The following is a 20,424-nucleotide window of genomic DNA, read 5'->3' as shown; positions in this document are numbered from 1 at the left end:
CCAAGGGCTGTCCCAGAGATGGGCAGAACAAAGATGAAGCCATTCAAATGTTATTTAACTGCATCCATGAATTCCATGAGTAAAATGAGTTTGTGCAACCATAAATCAAGTATACATTTGTGGTAAAGTTGGGAAAAAAACACCCTAAATTTTTTTAAGGAAAAATTTCCCCATTTCTCCCTCCTTTCCCCCTCATCCTGCTCCCCAGAGCTCACTGCTCTTAACATTTCGCTGGGGATCCTTGCAGCAACTGCCCACCAACCCACCTGGACAAACGAACCCAAACTCACAAAGATGCGCCAGGTCGATCTGGCTTGGGTTATATTTAGATCATTTTATAAATGCCTTTTTCCCACCCCCTCCACTTCAGTTTTGAAATTGTACAGCCTAGTCAATAAATGATTTGGCAACAGTTAAGAAATCACGAGTTCCCTTCTTCCCATATAAGCTTCTGCAAACCGTAGGCGAGGCTCTGCTGCTGGTAAAGCGGCCAGTTTTAGGAAGTTGGTTAGTTTCTTTGTGCGCATACACCCAACAGCACAGAGGTTGCCACTCGGCAGCACCGCAGGTTCTAGAATGAGCAGTTAGGACACCACCAGAGGCGCGGTAAGCCCCTTCTATTCTTTTAACAAAGCTTTCCAGCAAAATAGAGGATTTCTGGCCATGAAACAGGGTTTGGTGGCAAATAACTGTGACCAAAGAAGTGGTGAACGGGCAGATGAGCATGAAAAGGCGAAGTCTTGGAGCAGCTCTAAATGTAGGTGGAGTGGTCTGGCGTGCAGGAAGTGTCAGAAATCCAATGCCGTGGTCTTAGCATTTTCAAGAGGAAAAGAAGTGAATTCCAAGTTAGGAATTGATCCGGTCCTGCCAGAAATAGTATTCTCATCTAGAGCCAAGAGGCTGGAGGGGAGGTGTTTGTTCTTTGCTATTTCTACAGAAAAGGACAAGCTGTCTTTGCTCACTCAGGCTGCTTGCTAGTGCCTGGGCAGAACCTGGACTTCATCTCCTACCAGGAGCTTCAGGTGCATTCAGTATTTCCAGGCTTTCTTGTTCAGAGTGTTCAAGTGAAGATGTTACTGTTGCTATAATTATCTTCTGTAGTGTTTAGACATAGAAGGTGGTAAGTTTTTGTTACTGTCAAGAACTGTCAGGTTGAAAAACTTAACGATTTTTTAAAAATCATGTATTTTCTCGATAATTGAATGCAATTTAAGCACCATTGCAAAGACTGATTTCCAGAGAATCTCATCCAATGTTTACTTTAGTATATTTTTTCCATGATCATTTAGTGCCTATTAAAGTTCTTGGAGTTATTTTTTTTTTTACCACTATTTAACATATGTAAGTTCTTGAAGTTCATTTTTTTATATCCAGTGACTGCCCATTATAGATCTTGAAAGTAAATTAAGTCTGCTCTGAAATTCTCTGATGCTTTGCAGAATGACTGCAAAGGCTCAGAAGGAATTAGGCCAGCAGGGCCAATGATATATAGGGAATTGCATTTAATCTTATCCCATTTCTACTTGATATTTGCAAACTGTTCTGATAGCCAATATAATTGCATTAAAAGAAAATGATACTAGAACAAAATCAAACTCAACTTGGAAAAATGCCCTGCCTCCCTGTCATTGGTGGTGGGTAGAAGGCTTGCTGACTCCTGGTCTCAAGAGTACAGGTTCTTAGGCTTGACTATGTGTCAGAACCACAGAGTGAACTTTAAAAAATCCCCCTGTCCAGACTGAACCACAGACTAATAGAATCAGCATCTCTGGAGTGGGCCTGGGCATTGGTAGCTTTTCAACTTCCCAAGTATCTCTGCGAGCAGCTAGAGTCAAGGACCACCGCCTTAGAGAAGCATCTGAACATCCCATTTGGTCTTTTCCACAAGGAGCACAGACTTTTGGGAGTGGGACTGACAAAGCCTCCAGAAAGACCTGAAGCTTATTCATTAGCCTCTCAGCTTGATTCCAGAAAGCAAAATAAAAGTTCCACGTATACCTTATCCAAAAAGCTGAGGCTGTGGATCAGGGCAGGGACACTTGATATTGTCCACTCTTCTTTCTGCTTCTCATTCTTTCATGTAATAATCATAAAAAGTGCACAGGAATTGATGAGAGAGAAGTCAGTCCTGTGGAAACCCAGACTGACAGAGTATCAGGGTATGTCTGACATGGGAGGGTGTCACGACCCAGGGTCAGCCTTGGAAACTCAGTTGGATATTATTTGTAAGTGCGTCTCAGCGTCACCTCTGGGGTCTATTGAGGGGGATGTCATTCCAGGGAAATATCCTTTGAGTTCAGCTGACCTATTGAACAGTGCTGAGGGATTTGTTGTTTTTTAAATTGTTACTCCCAATTTATAACTCTTCAGGGCTATAGAGACAGTACATGTAAATGCATAACCCATGGTTCTGGGTCAACGTTACCTAGCACAGACTGGGTTGAGTTTTCAGCTGATTGTTAATAGCCACTCATTGGCTAATATGTCTAGAATCAATGGATTTCCAGTTGTTCTATGGAATTACAGAGCACCTGTAAGTGCTCTGTGGCATCAGTGGAAAGGCAAGGTGGGTAATACTCCCAGCCATTTAAGTCCAGAAGGTTCCATGTATGGCTGTGGTGTTTCTGCTGATAACTGAAACCAGATCATCGCTTGGTACCACCTTGTTACCTATGTGGGTACCTTTAGACTCAGTTTCCGTTCTGCCACCTACCATCTGATTGACCTTGGGTAAATGAGCCTCTGAGTCTCAGGCTCCATGTCTGTAAAATGAGGGCTTATGACAGCACCCACCTCACTGATTTTTATGAAGATCAGACAAGAAAATACATGATTTGTGCTCCCAGTGTTTGCCTCATGATAAAGCACTCAACAAACGTGTGCTACCATATTTGCTAAATTTCAAATAGCATAATTTTTCATATTTTTATGTGTATGAAATCAGGCTCCACCTCTTCGTTGATACGTGCATTTAATGTGGTAGTGGTTTCTTTGGTCTTCCAAAGGTGTTAGTGAATCCATCAAATGTGGAATGGATCAAGTCAAGTAGCTAGTATTTACTGTAAATTTCATCTCAGGTGACAAATTCTCTCTGCCACTTCTTTATCAATTTACTTTCATAATGTATCAGTGCTCAACATAGTCAACTATGAAGACATCAGAACCCATGCAAAATTAGAAAACGTTTCGTTTGGCAAGCATTTAGTTCCATTTAGTTCCAGTGGAATCATGCATCATGGCCATCAGCTCAGTGATTCAGTTGGGCGGATTCATCATCTTTAACAATCCATAGGTTCCTTTGACACTTTTGTGTCGGGGGCATCAGCAGGATCCATTCTGAGAAAGTAGTGCAGCTCAGGAGATGGCATGAGGCAGATCACATCTTAGCAAAGGAGGCTTTCAGAGAGAGAGGTGAAGTAGTCCTACTCTTTGTGACTTCATGGACTGTAGCCTGCCAGGCTCCTCTATCCATGGGATTCTCCAGGCAAGAACACTGGAGTGGCTTGCCATTTCCTTCTCCAGGGGATCTTCCCAACCCAGAAATTGAACCCAGGTCTCCTGAACTGCAGGCAGATTCCTTACCGACTGAGCTATGAGGGAAAAAGAGGACTGGATTATCATACACCATGGACCCAGCCAGAGAACTGATTTGCTGTGGAAATCAGGAAAACAGTTATGAAATGACTGCCTCAATAGTGAGCAATTTTTTGAAATTTATTCAGCATGGAGCAGGATGTGAGGCAAATTTCTTTTGTTGTAAAATCATTACAGATCATGACTGCAGCCATGAAATTAAAAGACGCTTACTCCTTGGAAGGAAACTTATGACCAACCTAGATAGCATATTGAAAAGCAGAGACATTACTTTGCCAACAAAGGTTCATCTAGTCAAGGCTATGGTTTTTCCTGTGGTCAGGTATGAATGTGAGAGTTGGACTGTGAAGAAGGCTGAGCGCTGAAGAATTGATGCTTTTGAACTGTGGTGTTGGAGAAGACTCCTGAGACTCCCTTGGACAGCAAGGAGATCCAACCAGTCCATTCTGAAGGAGATCAGCCCTGGGATTTCTTTGGAAGGAATGATACTAAAGCTGAAACTCCAGTACTTTGGCCACCTCATGCGAAGAGTTGACTCATTGGAAAAGACTCTGATGCTGGGAGGGATTGGGGGCAGGAGGAGAAGGGGATGACAGAGGATGAGATGGCTGGATGTCATCACTGACTCGATGGACGTGAGTCTGAGTGAACTCCAGGAGTTGGTGATGGACAGGGAGGCCTGGCGTGCTGCGATTCATGGGGTCGCAAAGACTTGGACGCGACTGAGCAACTGATCTGATCTGATTCATATGCTTCTTTAAAGAAATGGGTTCTCGATTTTTTTTTCCCATTGGATATTCCAAAGCAACACACAGGGAGACCGTGTAGACTGGACCATCGTTGGCAGGGTGTGCTATGCAGAGAGCTCACTGCCACGGCCAAAGAGCTGTATCTAGCAGATCGAACTTGGCTCAGCCATGGGGTCCACTGGTCAGCACTTTTTCCCCTGCTCTCTGCTCTTCCTCTCTGTTTCCTGGGGCTGCCACCAACTGGGTGACTCAAAACAACAGAAATGTGTCCTCTACCAATTGGAGGCTGTGAGGGACAGTCTGGGCTGTGCCTTTTCCCCCAGTGTCTGGTGGTGCCTGGCAGTCCTTGATGTTCCTTGGCCTGTAGACATATCACTCCGGTCTCTGTCTCCATCTCCACATGGCTCTCTTCCCTTGTCTGTGTCCAAATTTCTCTCTTCTTATCAGAATAGCAGTCACTGGGTGAGGGCCCATTTGAGTCTAGTATGGGGCTTCCCTGGTGGCTTGGTGGTAGAGTCTGCCTGCCAGTGCAGGATACATGATTTCGATCCCTGGGTGGGGAAGATCCCCTGGAGAAGGAAATGGTAACCCAGTCCAGTATCCTTGCCTGGGAAATCCCATGGGCAGAGGAGCCTGGCAGGCTACAGTTTATAAGATCGCAAAAGAGTTGGATACAGCTTAGCAACTGAACAAGTCTAAGTATGACCTCACCTTAGCTTGATTCCAACTTCAGAGACCCTATTTCCAAACATAGTCACATTCACATGGAGAAGCTAAAATGTCAGCATATCATTTTAGGGTGACACGATTCAACCTGCAACACTGTCCTTTTCTGGTCCTCTATTCTGCCACTTCCACTCAACCCTAGGCCTCCCCTTCAGCCTCTCCCAACCTAATACTTACCTTACTTTTAAGCAAGTATCTCCTATTTATCTTGACTACTTTCCCAGGACCTGGTCTGAGCCCCAGGATACCATCATTGACAACCAGCGCCAGTTTCTCTTTGGTCAGAAAAGACACAAGGCCTGTGACACTTTAAGCAAAGACTTTAGTTGTTTTTAAAATCTGCAGAAGAGTGAATATATTCCAGTCTGGGTTATATTTGTCTTTATGCCAACGTGGTCATAACATATAATTTTTTACTAATTTTTTTTTTTTTAATGGAGGAAGAGGCTGGTAAAGGCCAAAGCATCTCAGGCCCACGAAGTCAAAACTCAGTGTTGTTGACAACCACGTTCTCTTTTCTGATCTGACATATGCCAAGCACAGTTCAGGAATTGCTAATAGGTTTCCAGTGAAGGAGATTTAATTATTGAATCACAATCCATTGCCTGCAACCTGTAGGCTAGAATTGTGTCAAAGTTCAGAATTTGCACTGTAGCGAGAGAAGATAGTTTTGTTGTTCAGTTGCTAAGTCATGTCTGACTCTTTGCAACCCCATGGACTGCAGCACTCCAAACTTCCCTGTCCTTCACCATCTCCCAGAGCTTGCTCAAACTCATGTCCATTGAGTTGGTGATGCCATCATAGTACATAGAGGATTTATTATAAAACACTTTGGATGGGTCCACAGCAGCCCTGACGATAACACATGTGGTAATTTCCACTCTGAAACCACAGAGCTCCCATAAGTGGATAAATAAAAATTTTAGTAGCCTTAGCTCAGTTCAGATCAGCTTTTTCTGTCAAATAAGTTAGGAAAAAAACCCCAAATCTTCTGGTGCTCAGATTTTTAAGAATTTCAGAACTGCAGAGAGATTATTGAGCACCGGTACAAGACAGGACCTGCATTCAGAATATAAACCATCAGCCACTGTCCTGGTGACCAGAAGACCTGATTCTACTAATTCCTTTGTCTGTGATTTTCCTTTTTTTTTTTTTTTTTGCCTATGTGCATCTCTCTTTGATGCTGGGTAAATGCCAGGTGACTGGTACTGACTGTTACTTCGTACTCAAGCGTGGAACCCCAAACAGCTGATGAGAAGTTTCAGTTGCAAGGACAGGCCTTCCAAATGATGGGTCCCAGCCTAGGATGGGAGCAAACCTCTGGGCTGGGTGCACCACTGTGATCACAGGTCTCTTTTGTGGTGCAGGGTCAGGGCTAGGGTGAGGGGAGTGAGGTCCTAGCTTTGGGTGCAGAATTGCAGGCAGGTAAGGTCCCCAACAGCTTGGCAGTCAGGACACATAATATTTTAGTGTTCTATTTTTAAAAGTCATAGTGAGGAACTCTGGCCCACAGGCTGGGGGCCTATTTTGGTAAAGTAAGTTTTCTTGGAACCAGAGCTGGGATGGAGGAAGGCAGGGGACTTACTGCATGGCACATGCAGGGTCCGATTCTGTCATTATTTCATAGTGATATATGGTCCATCAGGAACTTTCATTTTTTTGTAAACTATTTTCATCTTGATGACTACCTTTTGGGGCAACCTCTTAATTTTTGCCACTGTGGCCCTGCTACTGTGCCTTTCCATTTTCCCAATGAGGTGCTCCAGTCTTCTGCTTGGGGGGTGGAGTGGAGCATTTATGAACCAGGTGGATGTTAGGGGCCCCAGGGCCAGAGGAGGGAAGAGAATGGGGATCTGCGCTCCAGAGACACACAGGGCTTTAACCCTCCTGTTTGCTTTGTGACAGTTCACCCCTGCCTTCACTTGGTGCCTGAATTCCTGAACCAAGGCTCTGGATTCAACCTTTCAAGGTAGTACGTCTCAGGGAGGGACTCAGGCGGGGTCTAACTTCTCATGCAGACTTCCAGGCCATCCTTCGTGCAGCCCCACCTGGCACTCCACTGGTGACTCCCCTGTGACTGCTGTCTGCAGCTCCCGAGTCTTTTGTGGGCTTGTCTGCTATGAATTGACCTCGCTCTCGTCAGCTTTAGCCCTTCTCCACTCTGCTGTACCACCTACCACTCATCCATCTGCTTTCGGTCTTCCTCAAGTTCATACACAGTCCGTGTCTGCTGTGCTTTCCTCTTAATGTCCTTTCTCACCTTGTAGAATCCTAACTCTTTGCTCTCACTTTAATGGGTACCTTCAGCTATTAGCCTCAAACAACAGAAGTGTCTCTCTCTGTCTCTCCCTCTCTCTCTCAGCTTTATTTGCATAGTTTGGCTTTCTATCCTATTTGCATAATTGACCCTTTCCCTTCTATTTTCAGAGTTGCTATTTCTCTTTTTTTTTTTTCCTTCTTCCACATAGTTGCCATTTCTCTATTTTATTTGCAGAGTTGCCATTTTTATTCTGCCAGGCTGAATGTTTTTTTTTTTTCATTATTTATTATTCATTTATTCACTAAGGGAGTAAATTCTCTCAAGTACCCTTCTTAGTTCTCTGGGTTCTGTTTCCCTTTGAGGTCCTTTTGGAGCCAAGACTTTTGGAAGCCAGAGGCATGAGTGTGACTAAGAGGAAGAACTTGGCTACCGAGGTGGGGCTTTTGCTGCCCAGGGCTTTGGGCTCTGCCATCTCACCTCAGAGGCCAGTGGATGTTGTGAGTTAGGGTTTGCGCTATGGATGATGAGCATTTGCAGTCCGTTTTGCCTCTCTGAGGCCCTGAGGTAGGTGGAGAGGCTTGAACTATCGGGCTTTCTCTTTAAGATCTTTGTTAGATGCCTACTTCACACCTCCCACTCTTTCCATCCATGTACTTCTCTTTAAATTGAAGTTATTTGGAATTTGTCAAATCCTGTTTTTACCTCAGGACACTCTTTTGGGAGGCAGGAGTTAGGAACCTCAAGCTCTTCACTTAGAAATCCTCTCTGCAATATTCTGCTTATTTCCATGGCCTAGCCCCTAAGTTGCCTCAGATTCTCTGGGAGGCCATGGTGGTGGTGTTCAGTCGCTCATTTGTGTCCGAGTCTTTGTGACCCCGTGGACTCCAGCACCCCAGGCTTCCCTGTCCATCACCATCTCTCGGAGTTTGCTCAAACTTATGTCCATTGAGTCTGTGACACCATTGAAACATCTCTTGCTCTGTCGTGCCCTTCTTCTCTTGCCCTCAGTCTTTCCCAGCATCAGGGTCTTTTCCAACAAGTGGGCTCTTTGCATCAGGTGGCCAAAATAGTGAAGCTTCAATATTCAGGCAAGTGTCAAAGGGCTCTTCTTGTGGTCTCCAGCGCCACCTAGAGGCTTTTCTCCTCAATTGCTCAGTGTTGTGTGATAATTGAGTTTGGAATCAGATGTTGAGGAATTAACTTGAGGCTAGGGAGGCTGCACTGGAGAAGGCAATGGCACCCCACTCCGGTACTCATGCCTGGAAAATCCCATGGATGGAGGAGCCTGGTAGGCTGCAGTCCATGGGGTCGTGAAGAGTCGGACATGACTGAGCGACTTCACTTTCACTTTTCACTTTCACGCATTTGAGAAGAAAATGGCAACCCACTCCAGTGTTCTTGCCTGGAGAATCCCAGGGACGGGGGAGCTTGGTGGCCTGCCATCTATGGGGTCACACAGAGTCAGACACTACTGAAGCGACTTAGCAGCAGCAGCAGCAGCAGGGAGGCTGCACAGCACCATCCTGTCCTGGGGACACCCCCACCCCACCCCACCCAAGCACCCACATAGAAATGTCTCACCTACTAACAGTACTCTGTGTACTGCATGCAGGGAAGAGTCTGCAACCAGCTTGCCTTGCCACCTGTTCCCCAAGAGACTTTTTAAAAATATATTTTTAAATTATTTATTAATCTATTAACAGGAAGCTGATAGGCACTACCTCAGCCAGGTGATCAAGCTCTGCACCAACAGTGGAAGTCATGTATGTGCCATTGCTCAGCTGTGACTTAAGTGGCCTTTGACCTTTGTGATTGCCCTCCCCCAAACCCATTACCCCAGTCTAATCCTGACAAAGACATTAGACACATCCCAACTGAGGGACAGTCTACATGACCATCCCCTTTCCCATCATTTTCTCCCTAGTACTTTCCACCATCTAACATACTGCTCCAAATGGACAGATATTTTCATCTGTTTTGTTCATTGCTATATTTCCCCCAATAAAGTATATGCTTAGTAAATATTTTTGAATGAATAAATGAATGTAGAGTTACCTTTTCCTTTTTAATGGCTGTATAGTATTCCATTTATGACTATAGCATCCTGCTTTATTTAACCAGAACACGACTCATAGGCATCTAGATTATTTCAAATCTTTTGCTATTGCTGACGGCCCAGCATGGCATATCCTTGTAGATAGGCATTTGTGTATGTGAAGGTCTCTCTTGTGGTCTACTTCTAGAATTGAAATTGTTAAGTTCTAAGTATGTCTCTCTAATTTTGATAGATATTACAAATTTCTCTCCACCTTAAAGGTGGCCCTAATTTAGACCCCTCCAAGTAGGAAATGGCAACCCACTCCAGTATTCTTGCCTGGAGAATCCCATGAATGGAGGAGCCTGGTGGGCTACAGTCCACAGGGTCGCAAAGAGTTGGACACGACTGAGTGACTTCACTTTCACTTTCACTTAAGTAAAATATAGGAATACTTGATTCCCCACAGCCTCACCTACACAGTAGAATCAGTGAAAAATACCTCTCCTGAAGGTCTGTGCCCTCTTTCCAGAGACTACTGTAGAATAATGAGCATGGCACCACCCTGCTTGCATTGCTCCTCAGATCAAGATCAAAATCCACACTCGTGGATTCTTACATCCGTGACTTTCTTTCAGTCCCTTACAGTCACATGCTCATTCAGATGAGATTTGAGAAATGTCTGCTGATGGTAGTGACATGGAGGTGCTGAGGATCTCTGTCCACATTGTCTCTCACATGGCCTTCCAGTCCTCTTGGCCCTACTTCTTATTCTGAGTCCTGCTGTTGCAAGCAGTTCCCCACAGGTTTCAGTGGGCTTTGAGGATTTGAAACCTGCTGTGCTTTGTCTCTGGCCCACACCATTACCCCTCTTGTTTGCTGTCCAGGGCTCCTGTGGTGGCACCATGTGGGAAACTCAAAGGAATGCTCACAGGGCCTTTTCATATGCTGAGACATTCTTTTGACATCTTTCTGTCTTCTTCATGCCAAAGCAACCTGAAAATCCCAGCTCGAGTTTCACTTCCTCAGGGAAACCTTTCCCAGCCTCCATGAAGAGGTGAAATCCTCCTGTTTTAAGGCTCTTCTAGTCTCACTTGTTTGTGTCATAACTGAGTTCTTGTAATGTGGTTGTGTTTCATCTATGTCTGTGAGTTAACTAATAATCTGTGCGTGCGTGCCTTCTAAATTGTTTCAGTCGTGTCCAACTCTGTGCAACCCCATGCAGCCTGTCAGGCTCCTCTGTCCATGGGATTCTGCAGGCAAGAATACTGGAGTGGGTTGCCATTCCTTGCTCCAGGAGATCTTTCCGACCCAGGGATCAAACCCGCATCTCTTATGTCTCCTGCATTGGGAGGTGGGTTCTTTAACATTAGCACTTCCCCCACCCCAAGGCACCTACTAGCTAGGAAAGGACAAGGAAGAGTCAGGAAGTGACTTCCAAATCTAGCGATGTTCACACTTGAAAGTCACATAGGCTGAGATCTGCTTAGGTGGCAAGCAAACACAGTATTGCCTGGGTCACCTACCCAAGCTCCTTGCTTCTCCAAGGTTCATTACCCTCCTGGCACATGGTCTCTCCCAACAGAGACGTTGAACTTGGAGACCTGGGGTGGAGTCCGCAAAAGCTGCATATTTTGAAGCCATGAAGCATCTTTTCACAGATGTTTTCTAGATGTATTAGTTTTCCATTGCCGCATAACAAATAACCCCCATGTTTAAACCCTTCAAACAATGCTCATTTATTAGCTTACATTTCTGGGCATTAGAGATTGGGTGGGCTTAAGTGGATTCTCTGCTCTAGGTCTCATGAGACTCAAGTCAAGGTGTTGGCCAGCTGGACTCTTATCACTAGGTTCTGGCTTAGGAGTCATTTCCAAGTTCATTTGGGCTGTCCCTCAATTTCAGTTCTTTGGGTTGTCAAATCAGGGCCCCCATTTCCTTGCTGTCAACAGGGAGCCACTCTCAGCTTTCACAGGATGCCTACATTCCTTGCCAGGGACCCACCCCTCCAGCTTCAAGTCTGCAATGATGTGTCCATTTCTTCTCCTGGAGAAAGAAATGGCAACCCACTCCAGTATTCTTGCCTGCAGAATCCCTTGGACAGAGGAGCCTGACAGGCTACACTCCATGGGGTCACAAAGAACTGGACATGACTGAAGCGGCTTTGGCATGCACATATGATTAGATTAGGCCCATCTAGATAATCTTTTTGCCACATAATGTAATTACAGGAGTAATGCCAGGGGGCAAAGGTCATAGGGATCGCCTTAAAATTCTACCTACCCCATGTAAAGCCAGGCTTTCTTTCAGTAAAAGCTAAACATTAAACAGTGGTACCTTGATGGTGCTGTATTTGGAAGTAACTACAGGTAACTGAAAATGCCTGCAAGTTCTGTTCCACTTTAACTTCCGTCTCGTAAGGAGCTGGCTTTTCCTTGGCTCTTATGAATGGGCAATAATTATTGATCCTCAGATTTCTCAACATCCATATGAAAGTTTTTTATATTGTAGTAAGGGTACAGTAGTGACTGTTGGGAGAAGGCAATGGCACCCCACTCCAGTACTGTCGCCCGGAAAATTCCATGGATGGAGGAGCCTGGTAGCCTGCAGTCCGTGTGGTTTCAAAGAGTCGGACACGACTGAGCGACTTCACTTTCACTTTCCACTTTCATGCATTGGAGAAGGAAATGGCAACCTACTCCAGTGTTCTTGCCTGGAGAATCCCATGGATGGAAAAGCCTGGTAGGCTGCAGTCCATGGGGTCACATAGAGTCGGACACGACTGAGGCGACTTAGCAGCAGCAGCAGCAGTGACTGTTAGTTCACTAACCCTAAATTTTAGGAGAATTTAAAAAGAGAGCACGTACTTGGTATAACTCACACTAAGGAGATGAGTTGGATTTTAGTGAAAAATACAGTTTAGTAAAGATTGGTCTCCACACCCAGTGAAATATGATTTTGAGAGTTTTGTTTTTGTTTTTGTTTTTTTAACTATAACCCTTGATCATACCAATCACATTAATCTTTTCATTGCTTTGTATAATTACGAAAATAATATTTTCAGCCCACTGTTAAGGAAGAATCACAGAAAGTGAGACACTCTACTAAACATTATAGAGTACGTACAAAAACATTAAATGTCATGCGCACAAAAGTTTACAAAAGCAAAAGAATGGCTATTAATACCAGTGTTTGTATGATAAGAGATATATAAGTGGTAGCCTCCCTACAAAAAACTTTTTGAGTGTTGTCTACATTTGAAGATATATTCTAACATAAAGATTTCAAAATGATATTGTGTAGCATGATGGTGAAAGGTTGTTGAATCATGCGAATACACCGGGATTCTTGGCCCCCGGAGGAGAAGAATTCAATCCGGGGCCAGAGACGAGGCTTGATCACTCAGAGCTTTTGTGTAATAAAGTTTTATTAAAGTATAAAGGAGATAGAGAAAGCTTCTGACATAGGCATAAGAAGGGGGCAGAAAGAGTACCCGCTTGCTAGTGTTAATAATGAAGTTATATAATCCAAAGAATATCTGGAGGTTGTAAAGACTTCATCAGACCTACTCCCATAATTTACATTTTAAGATAACATGGTCCTCAGGCAAGATACATCCTTGTAAAGATCAGGTCTACTCCCATAATTAACATTTTAAGATAACAGAAGGTTGAATCCAAAGACTGTCCTTAGGCAGGATACATGATTGTTATATAATCCTAAGGAATGTGGAGAAAGAAAAAAAAATTTGTCCTTTCTTCCTCCTTGAGAATTCCAGACCCCTCTCTCTTTGGGGACCCCTAGACTCCCTATCAACCTGCCTAGGAAATGGCTCTCTCAGTGGTTAGTGGTTAAAAGCACCATGTTGGAATCTGATGGACTCGTCTCACCTCTGCAGTGTATTATCCTTCTGAAAATTAGTTAAGTCTCTGAGTTGGAGTCTCACTTACAACCTATGGATAATAATGGAACCTATTGCATTGTAGGGAGCATAAACATGGGTGGGAAAATGTTCATGTTTAGCATAACACGTGACACTTTGCTATTATTATAAACCGAAAGTGTCCACTTTCCTGTCATGCTGGGACATGAGAGAATTTGATACATACCATCATAGAGGTATAGACAGATTGTGGGAAATATCAATAAAATATATGGTTGTGTAGATAAGGTAGAGAGACTCTGGCTTGGAAATCTTGAAGGATGGCCTAGTAGAAGCTGGATCTGGACTCTCCTTGGGGCTGGCCAGCGTTTCCTTGAGTTATGCTAATAGACTGAAGCAACAGACATATACCTTGCTCTGCTATAGGTCTGGCATGAACCATAGCCAGGATCCAACATCAGGCCCCCTGTGATGGTGGGGCATCTTGCTGTGTGCTTCTGCCAAAGCTTTCCATGTTTTCTTGTCATCACATCTCAGATAACTTCATCTTTGGCTTCTTTGAACATCAAGAAACTGAACAGGGTGAAAAACTAAAACCATTCTGAACTTACTGCAATTTCTTTAACCGTTCAGAGAACTCCTACTTCAGAACTCATTCAAAGTATGGTCAAAGCACTGCGAATTTCATCCTGAAATGCCTAGAAAATACTGCCAGTCTAACATTGTGACTCTACTTTGATTTTCCTTAGGAAAACATGACCCTTCACTTTTTGCTTCTGACATCCCTTTTCCTGCTCATCTCTGATTCCTGTGAGTTCTTCACTGAAGCCAGTTATCCCCGAAGCTATCCTTGTGATGTGAAAAACGAAAATGGCTCTTTTATTGCAGAATGTAATGGTCGTCGATTACAGGAAGTACCCCAAACAGTGGACAAAGATGTGACGGAAGTAGACCTGTCTGATAATTTCATCACACGGGTAACGAATGAATCCTTTCAAGGGCTGCAAAATCTGACTAAAATCAACCTGAACCATAATGCCAAGTCCCAGAGTGGAAATCCCGCTGTAAAGAAAGCTATGACTATTACAGACGGGGCATTTCTCAACCTCAAACACCTAAGGGAGTTGCTGCTGGAAGACAACCAGTTACAACAAATACCAGCTGGTTTGCCAGAATCTTTAAAAAAACTTAGTCTAATTCAAAACAACATAATTACGTTAACGAAAAAGAACACTTCTGGACTTGGGAACCTGGAAAGTCTCTATTTGGGCTGGAACTGTTATTTTGCTTGTGATAAAAAATTTACCATAGAAAATGGAGCATTCCAAAACCTTACCAAGTTGAAGGTGCTGTCATTATCTTTTAATCCCCTTCACAGCGTGCCACCAAGTCTGCCAAGCTCGCTAACAGAACTCTACCTTAGTAATACCCATATTGGAAACGTCAGTGAAGAAGACTTCAAGGAACTGAGCAATTTAAGAGTACTAGATTTAAGTGGAAACTGCCCGAGATGTTTTAACGCTCCATTTCCCTGTGTACCTTGCCAAGGAGATGCTTCAATTCAGATACACCCTCTTGCTTTTCAAACCCTGACCCAACTTCGCTACCTAAACCTCTCTAGCACTTCGCTCAGGAAGGTTCCTGCCAGCTGGTTTGACAACATGCACAATCTGAAGGTATTGGATCTTGAATTCAACTATTTAATGGACGAAATAGCCTCGGGGGAATTTTTGACAAAATTGCCCTCCTTAGAAATACTTGATTTATCTTACAACTATGAACTGAAAAAATACCCTCAGTACATTAACATTTCCAAAAATTTCTCGAAGCTTATATCTCTCCAGATGTTGCATTTAAGAGGTTATGTGTTCCAGGAACTTAGAAAGGAAGATTTCGAGCCCCTGCGGAACCTCTCAAATTTAACGACTATCAACTTGGGCGTTAACTTTATTAAGCAGATTGATTTTAGTATTTTCCACTGGTTCCCCAACCTGAAAATCATTTACTTGTCAGAAAACAGAATATCACCCTTGGTCAGTGATACCGAGCAACATGATGCAAATGGGACCTCTTTCCAAAGTCACATCCTGAAGCGACGCTCAGCCGATATTCAATTTGACCCACATTCGAATTTTTATCATAACACCCGTCCTTTAATAAAGACAGAATGTTCACGTCTTGGCAGTGCCTTAGATTTAAGCTTGAACAGTATTTTCTTTATTGGGGTAAACCAGTTTAAAGATTTTGGCAACATTTCCTGTTTAAATCTATCTTCAAATGGCAATGGCCAGGTGTTAAATGGAACGGAATTTTCATGCTTGTCTGGTATCAAGTATTTGGATTTGACAAACAATAGACTAGACTTTGATGACGATGCTGCTTTCAGTGAATTGCCATTGTTAGAAGTTCTCGATCTCAGCTACAATGCGCACTATTTCCGAATAGCAGGGGTAACGCACCGTCTAGGATTTATTGAACATTTAACTAACCTGAGAGTTTTAAACTTGAGCAACAATGACATTTTTACTTTAACAGAAACACAACTGAAAAGCGCGTCCCTGGGAGAATTAGTTTTCAGTGGGAACCGCCTTGACCTTCTGTGGAATGCTCAAGATGTCAGGTACTGGCAAATTTTTCAAAATCTCACCAATCTGACCCGGCTTGACTTAGCCCGTAATAACCTTCGGCATATCTCCAGTCAGGCCTTCCTTAACTTGCCCAGGACTCTCACTGACCTATATATAAATGATAACATGTTAAATTTCTTTAACTGGTCATTACTGGAATACTTCCCTCACCTCAGATTGCTTGACTTAAGTGGAAACCAGCTGTTCTTTTTAACCAATAGCCTATCTACATTTGCATCTTCTCTTGAGACGCTACTGCTGAGTCGAAACAGAATTTCCCACCTGCCGTCTGATTTTCTTTCTGGAGCCAGCAGCCTGATACACCTCGATTTGAACTCCAACCAGCTCAAGATGCTCAACAGATCCACATTTGAAACGAAGACCGCCACCAAGTTAACTGTTTTGGAACTAGGGGGTAACCCTTTTGACTGTACCTGTGACTTCGGAGATTTTCTAGAATGGATGGACAGAAATCTGAACGTCAGGGTTCCCAGACTGACCGATGTCATTTGTGCCAGTCCTGGGGATCAAGAAGGCAAGAGCATTGTGAGTCTAGACCTCAGCACTTGTGTTTCAGATACCATTGCAGCCATATTCTGTTTCTTAACCTTTTCTGTCACCATCTCAGTGATGCTGGCTGCCCTGGCCCACCACTGGTTTTACTGGGATGCTTGGTTTATCTACCATGTGTGCTTAGCTAAGGTCAAAGGCTACAGGTCTCTGTCCACATCCCAGACTTTCTATGATGCTTACATTTCTTATGACACCAAAGACGCTTCTGTCACGGACTGGGTGATCAATGAATTGCGCTTCCACCTGGAAGAGAGTGAGGACAAGAATGTGCTCCTGTGTTTAGAGGAAAGGGATTGGGACCCGGGTCTAGCCATCATCGACAACCTCATGCAGAGCATCAACCAAAGCAAGAAAACAATATTTGTTTTAACCAAAAAATATGCCAAAAACTGGAATTTTAAAACGGCATTCTACTTGGCCTTGCAGAGGCTAATGGAGGAGAATATGGACGTGATTGTCTTTATTCTGCTGGAGCCAGTGTTGCAGCATTCGCAGTATTTGAGACTGCGGCAGAGGATCTGCAAGAGTTCCATCCTCCAGTGGCCTGATAACCCCAAGGCGGAAGGCTTGTTTTGGCAGAGTCTGAAAAATGTCGTCCTAACAGCCAACGATTCACGGTATAACAACTTGTATGTCAATTCCATTAAGCAATACTAACTGATGTTAAGCCAGGGGTCACAGGCATAGTCAAAATGCACAGCAATGCTCCTTTTGTTCTTAGCTGTCACTTGCTGTATAACAGAGTACTCCAAACTTAATGGCTTAAAATGATACACTTTGTTGTGTCATCGTCTCTGTGGACCAGGAGTCCGGGCTTGAGTTCTGGCTCAGGGCCCCTCAAAGGCGGTAATCTCTCTGTCAGCCAGGGCCACAGGCATCTGCTACGGTTAGCATCCACTTCAGAGCCTACATTTGTGTGGTGGTTTTCAGGACTGAGTTCTCCCTGGGCTGCTGGCCCAAGGCTACCCTCAGTTCGTGGCCACATGGACGGACCCTTGCCCGTGGCAGCTCGCTTCAGCAAAGCCAGCAAGAGAGACAGGTTGCTGACACAATGGAAGTCGCCATCTTTGTAATCCAATCAGGGAAGTGATAACCCCTCACTCTGGCCATATTCTGATTGTTAGAAGTAAATCAGCGGCCCTGCCAGCTCCATGGGAGTGATCACCTCAGTCCCGGGAAAGTAGTCTATGACCAAGGCGGGCAGTCATGGTAAGCTCGCTCAGCCTGCCATCTCGGTTGTAAATGGTGAACACCAGGAGCAGGGATCACTATGGCCATCCTGACAGTTGGCCTGCTCTGCCTTCTTTTCAGTATCTCAGGACTTTTGTGACTGTAAGAGTTCTGATGTTAAGTTGCTGTTTAGATTTATCATATATCCATGGCTATTTGGTTATATTATGTTATGGTTGCATTAGTCCTTTTATAATTACTTTTTATAAACACTGGCTATAATATTTTACTTCTAAGATTTAGATACCATTTAAAGGCTAAGATGGATGGTAGTTAAGTTTTTTTGTTTGTTTGCTTCTTAACCATTTTTTAAGTGTGCAGCTAAATTAGAAGCATTTGGAGTTATCTGTCAATCACCATTGCTGTAAATCATGAAGTTAATTATTAAAATGCTTCATTTCACATCATGAGCATATAATAAATACACAGGGAAGTAAATCTGTAATAAAATAAATTACCTGAATGTCCATTGACAGATGAATGGATAAAGAAGAGGCAGTACATATATACAATGGACTCAGCTATAAGAAAAAGAATGAAATAATGCCACTTGCAGCAACATGGACGGACCTAGAAATTATTGTACTGAGATATCACTTATATGTGGAATCTGAAATATGACCCAAAGGGATCCATCTGTGGAGCAGAACCAGACTCATTGACATCGAGAACAGACTTGTGTTTGCCAAGGAGGGTGGGAGGAGATGGACTGGGAGTTTCGGGTTAGCAGATGCAAACTATTACATCTAGAATAGATGGACAACAAAGTCCTACTGTAAGGCACAGGGAACTATATTCAGTGTCCTGGGATAAACCATAATGGAAAAGAATATGAAGAAGAGTGTATATATGTATATAACTGTCACTTTGCTGTATACAGAAATTAACATGACATTGTAAATCAACTATAGTTCAATTTTAAAAATAAGTAAAACCTCAGTTCAGTTCAGTCACTCAGTTGTGTCTGACTCTTTGTGACCCCATGAATCGCAGCATGCCAGGCCTCCCTGTCCATCACCAACTCCCAGAGTTTACCCAAACTCATGTCCATCGAGTCAGTGATGCCATCCAGCCATCTCATCCTCTGTCGTCCCCTTCTCCTCCTGCCCCCAATCCCTCTCAGCATCAGGGTCTTTTCCAATGAGTCAACTCTTCGCATGAGGTGGCCAAAGTATTGGAGTTTCAGCTTTAGCATCAGTCCTTCCAATGAACACCCAGGACTGATCTCCCTTAGGATGGACTGGTTGGATCTCCTTGCAGTCCAAGGGACTCTCAAGAGTCTTCTCCAACACCACAGTTCAAAAGCATCAATTCTTCAGCACTCAGCTTTCTTCACAGTCCAACTCTCACATCCATATATGACCACTGGAAAAACCATAGCCTTGACTAGACAAACTGACCTTTTCCAGTCCTGTGGCCACTGCTGAGTTTTCCAAATTTGCTGGCACCAAAGTAAAACCTAAGGGGATTAAAAGATAAAATTACCACCAACACTGGGTTTTTGGAGAATCCTTAGGGAAAAAGAAAACCTTTAATAGATATCAAAGGTGGAAAAGTTTTCATGAAATGTGTACAATTGTTAACATAGAAATTAATTCTATCTTTACTTCCTATTCCCTGGGGATTGGACTTCCCTGGTAGCTCAGATGGTAAAGCGTCTGCCTGCAATGCAGGAGACCTGGTTCGATCCCTGGGTCAGGAAGATCCCCTGGAGAAGGAAATGGAAACCCACTCCAGTACTCTTTCCTGGAAAATCCTATGGATAGAGGAACCTGGTAGGCCACAGTCCATGGAGTCCCAAAGAGTCAGACACGACAGCAATTTCACTTTCACTTACTTCCTATTCAGAAGACGTAAAATCAGGATGCGTATGTATTGGTACCCTTTATGTAGTTCTCCTAAGTGAGACAGTGATGTCCCTCCCTACCACCTCTGCTAGCCCTTTGTTCCTCTGCATCTGTCCATAGGATCTTCTGTCCATTGCAGTATGAATCTTGAAGAGGTGCCTTATGAAATTGACCTGAAAATAACTGGAGATCATTAGAGCATAAGAAAATAAAATCCCTTTATGTCATCTATCTTCTTCAATTCACAATTTCTACTTAATGGACAGATGCTTTTTGAACAACCAATATGTACTGAGTCCTAAGGTAGGTTCCGAAATGCCCAATATCTATCAGCTGTTGAATGGATAAATAAAATGGGCTATCGCCATACACTGGAGTATTATCCAGCCTTAGAAAGGAATGGAGTACTGACACACAGGACAACATGGATGTGCCTTAGAAACCAGATGCTCAGTGAAAGATGCCAGTCACAAGAAACTACATGTTGTCTGATGCCATTTATAGGAAATGTCCAGAATAAGCAAATCCATAGGGACAGAAATTGGGTAAGTGGTTCCCCCAGGGCTGGGGGAGCCAAGAGAAGCTGGGAAGTGACTGCATGTGGTCACAGGATGTCTTGTTGGCTGCACAACTCTGTGAATCTCCTGACAGCCTTATTTCTCTTCTTTGCCATTTTTTTCGGTGGCTTTTCCAGCATGGCCTCACCATGTCTGAAGCTCCTGGCATTTCTGTTCTACTCCTGAAGTCGTCTCTATCAGCTTAGTTTGGTCTTCCTCTTTTGGGGGGTAGCTGGTCAAGATTTGCCAAATCCCTGTTTGGCACTGATCTCTGGTGGTTGGCCTCTGTAAAGAACCCTGAACCACAGGAATTAGAATACCCAGGTCTGATCATAGCAAATCA

At 43.8% G+C, this 20,424-nt stretch overlaps 1 protein-coding gene across 7 annotated transcripts; it reads left to right on the top strand.

The window, feature by feature from the left end:
- Positions 1-472: 472 nt before the first annotated feature.
- Positions 473-18,630, top strand: TLR8 (toll like receptor 8). 7 transcript variants are annotated; one of them, XM_061407859.1, is made up of 4 exons: positions 473-606; positions 6,975-7,038; positions 13,997-15,867; positions 16,096-18,630. In XM_061407859.1, the coding sequence occupies exons 3-4, from the start codon at positions 14,003-14,005 to the stop codon at positions 17,102-17,104; spliced, it is 2,874 nt and encodes a 957-aa protein (XP_061263843.1). In that variant the 5' UTR covers positions 473-606; positions 6,975-7,038; positions 13,997-14,002; the 3' UTR covers positions 17,105-18,630. The 7 variants fall into 7 exon arrangements, with proteins under 7 accessions (XP_061263843.1, XP_061263839.1, XP_061263841.1 ...); XM_061407855.1 differs by adding an exon at positions 3,917-4,229 and having other exon boundaries at positions 474-606; positions 13,997-18,630; XM_061407857.1 differs by adding an exon at positions 3,917-4,229 and having other exon boundaries at positions 474-606; positions 6,975-7,041; positions 13,997-18,630.
- Positions 18,631-20,424: the final 1,794 nt, after the last annotated feature.

Source organism: Bos javanicus, chromosome X (genome assembly GCF_032452875.1).
Source record: "Bos javanicus breed banteng chromosome X, ARS-OSU_banteng_1.0, whole genome shotgun sequence".
NCBI classification, from domain to species: Eukaryota; Metazoa; Chordata; class Mammalia; order Artiodactyla; family Bovidae; genus Bos; species Bos javanicus.
This window is presented reverse-complemented; position numbering and strand designations above follow the sequence as displayed.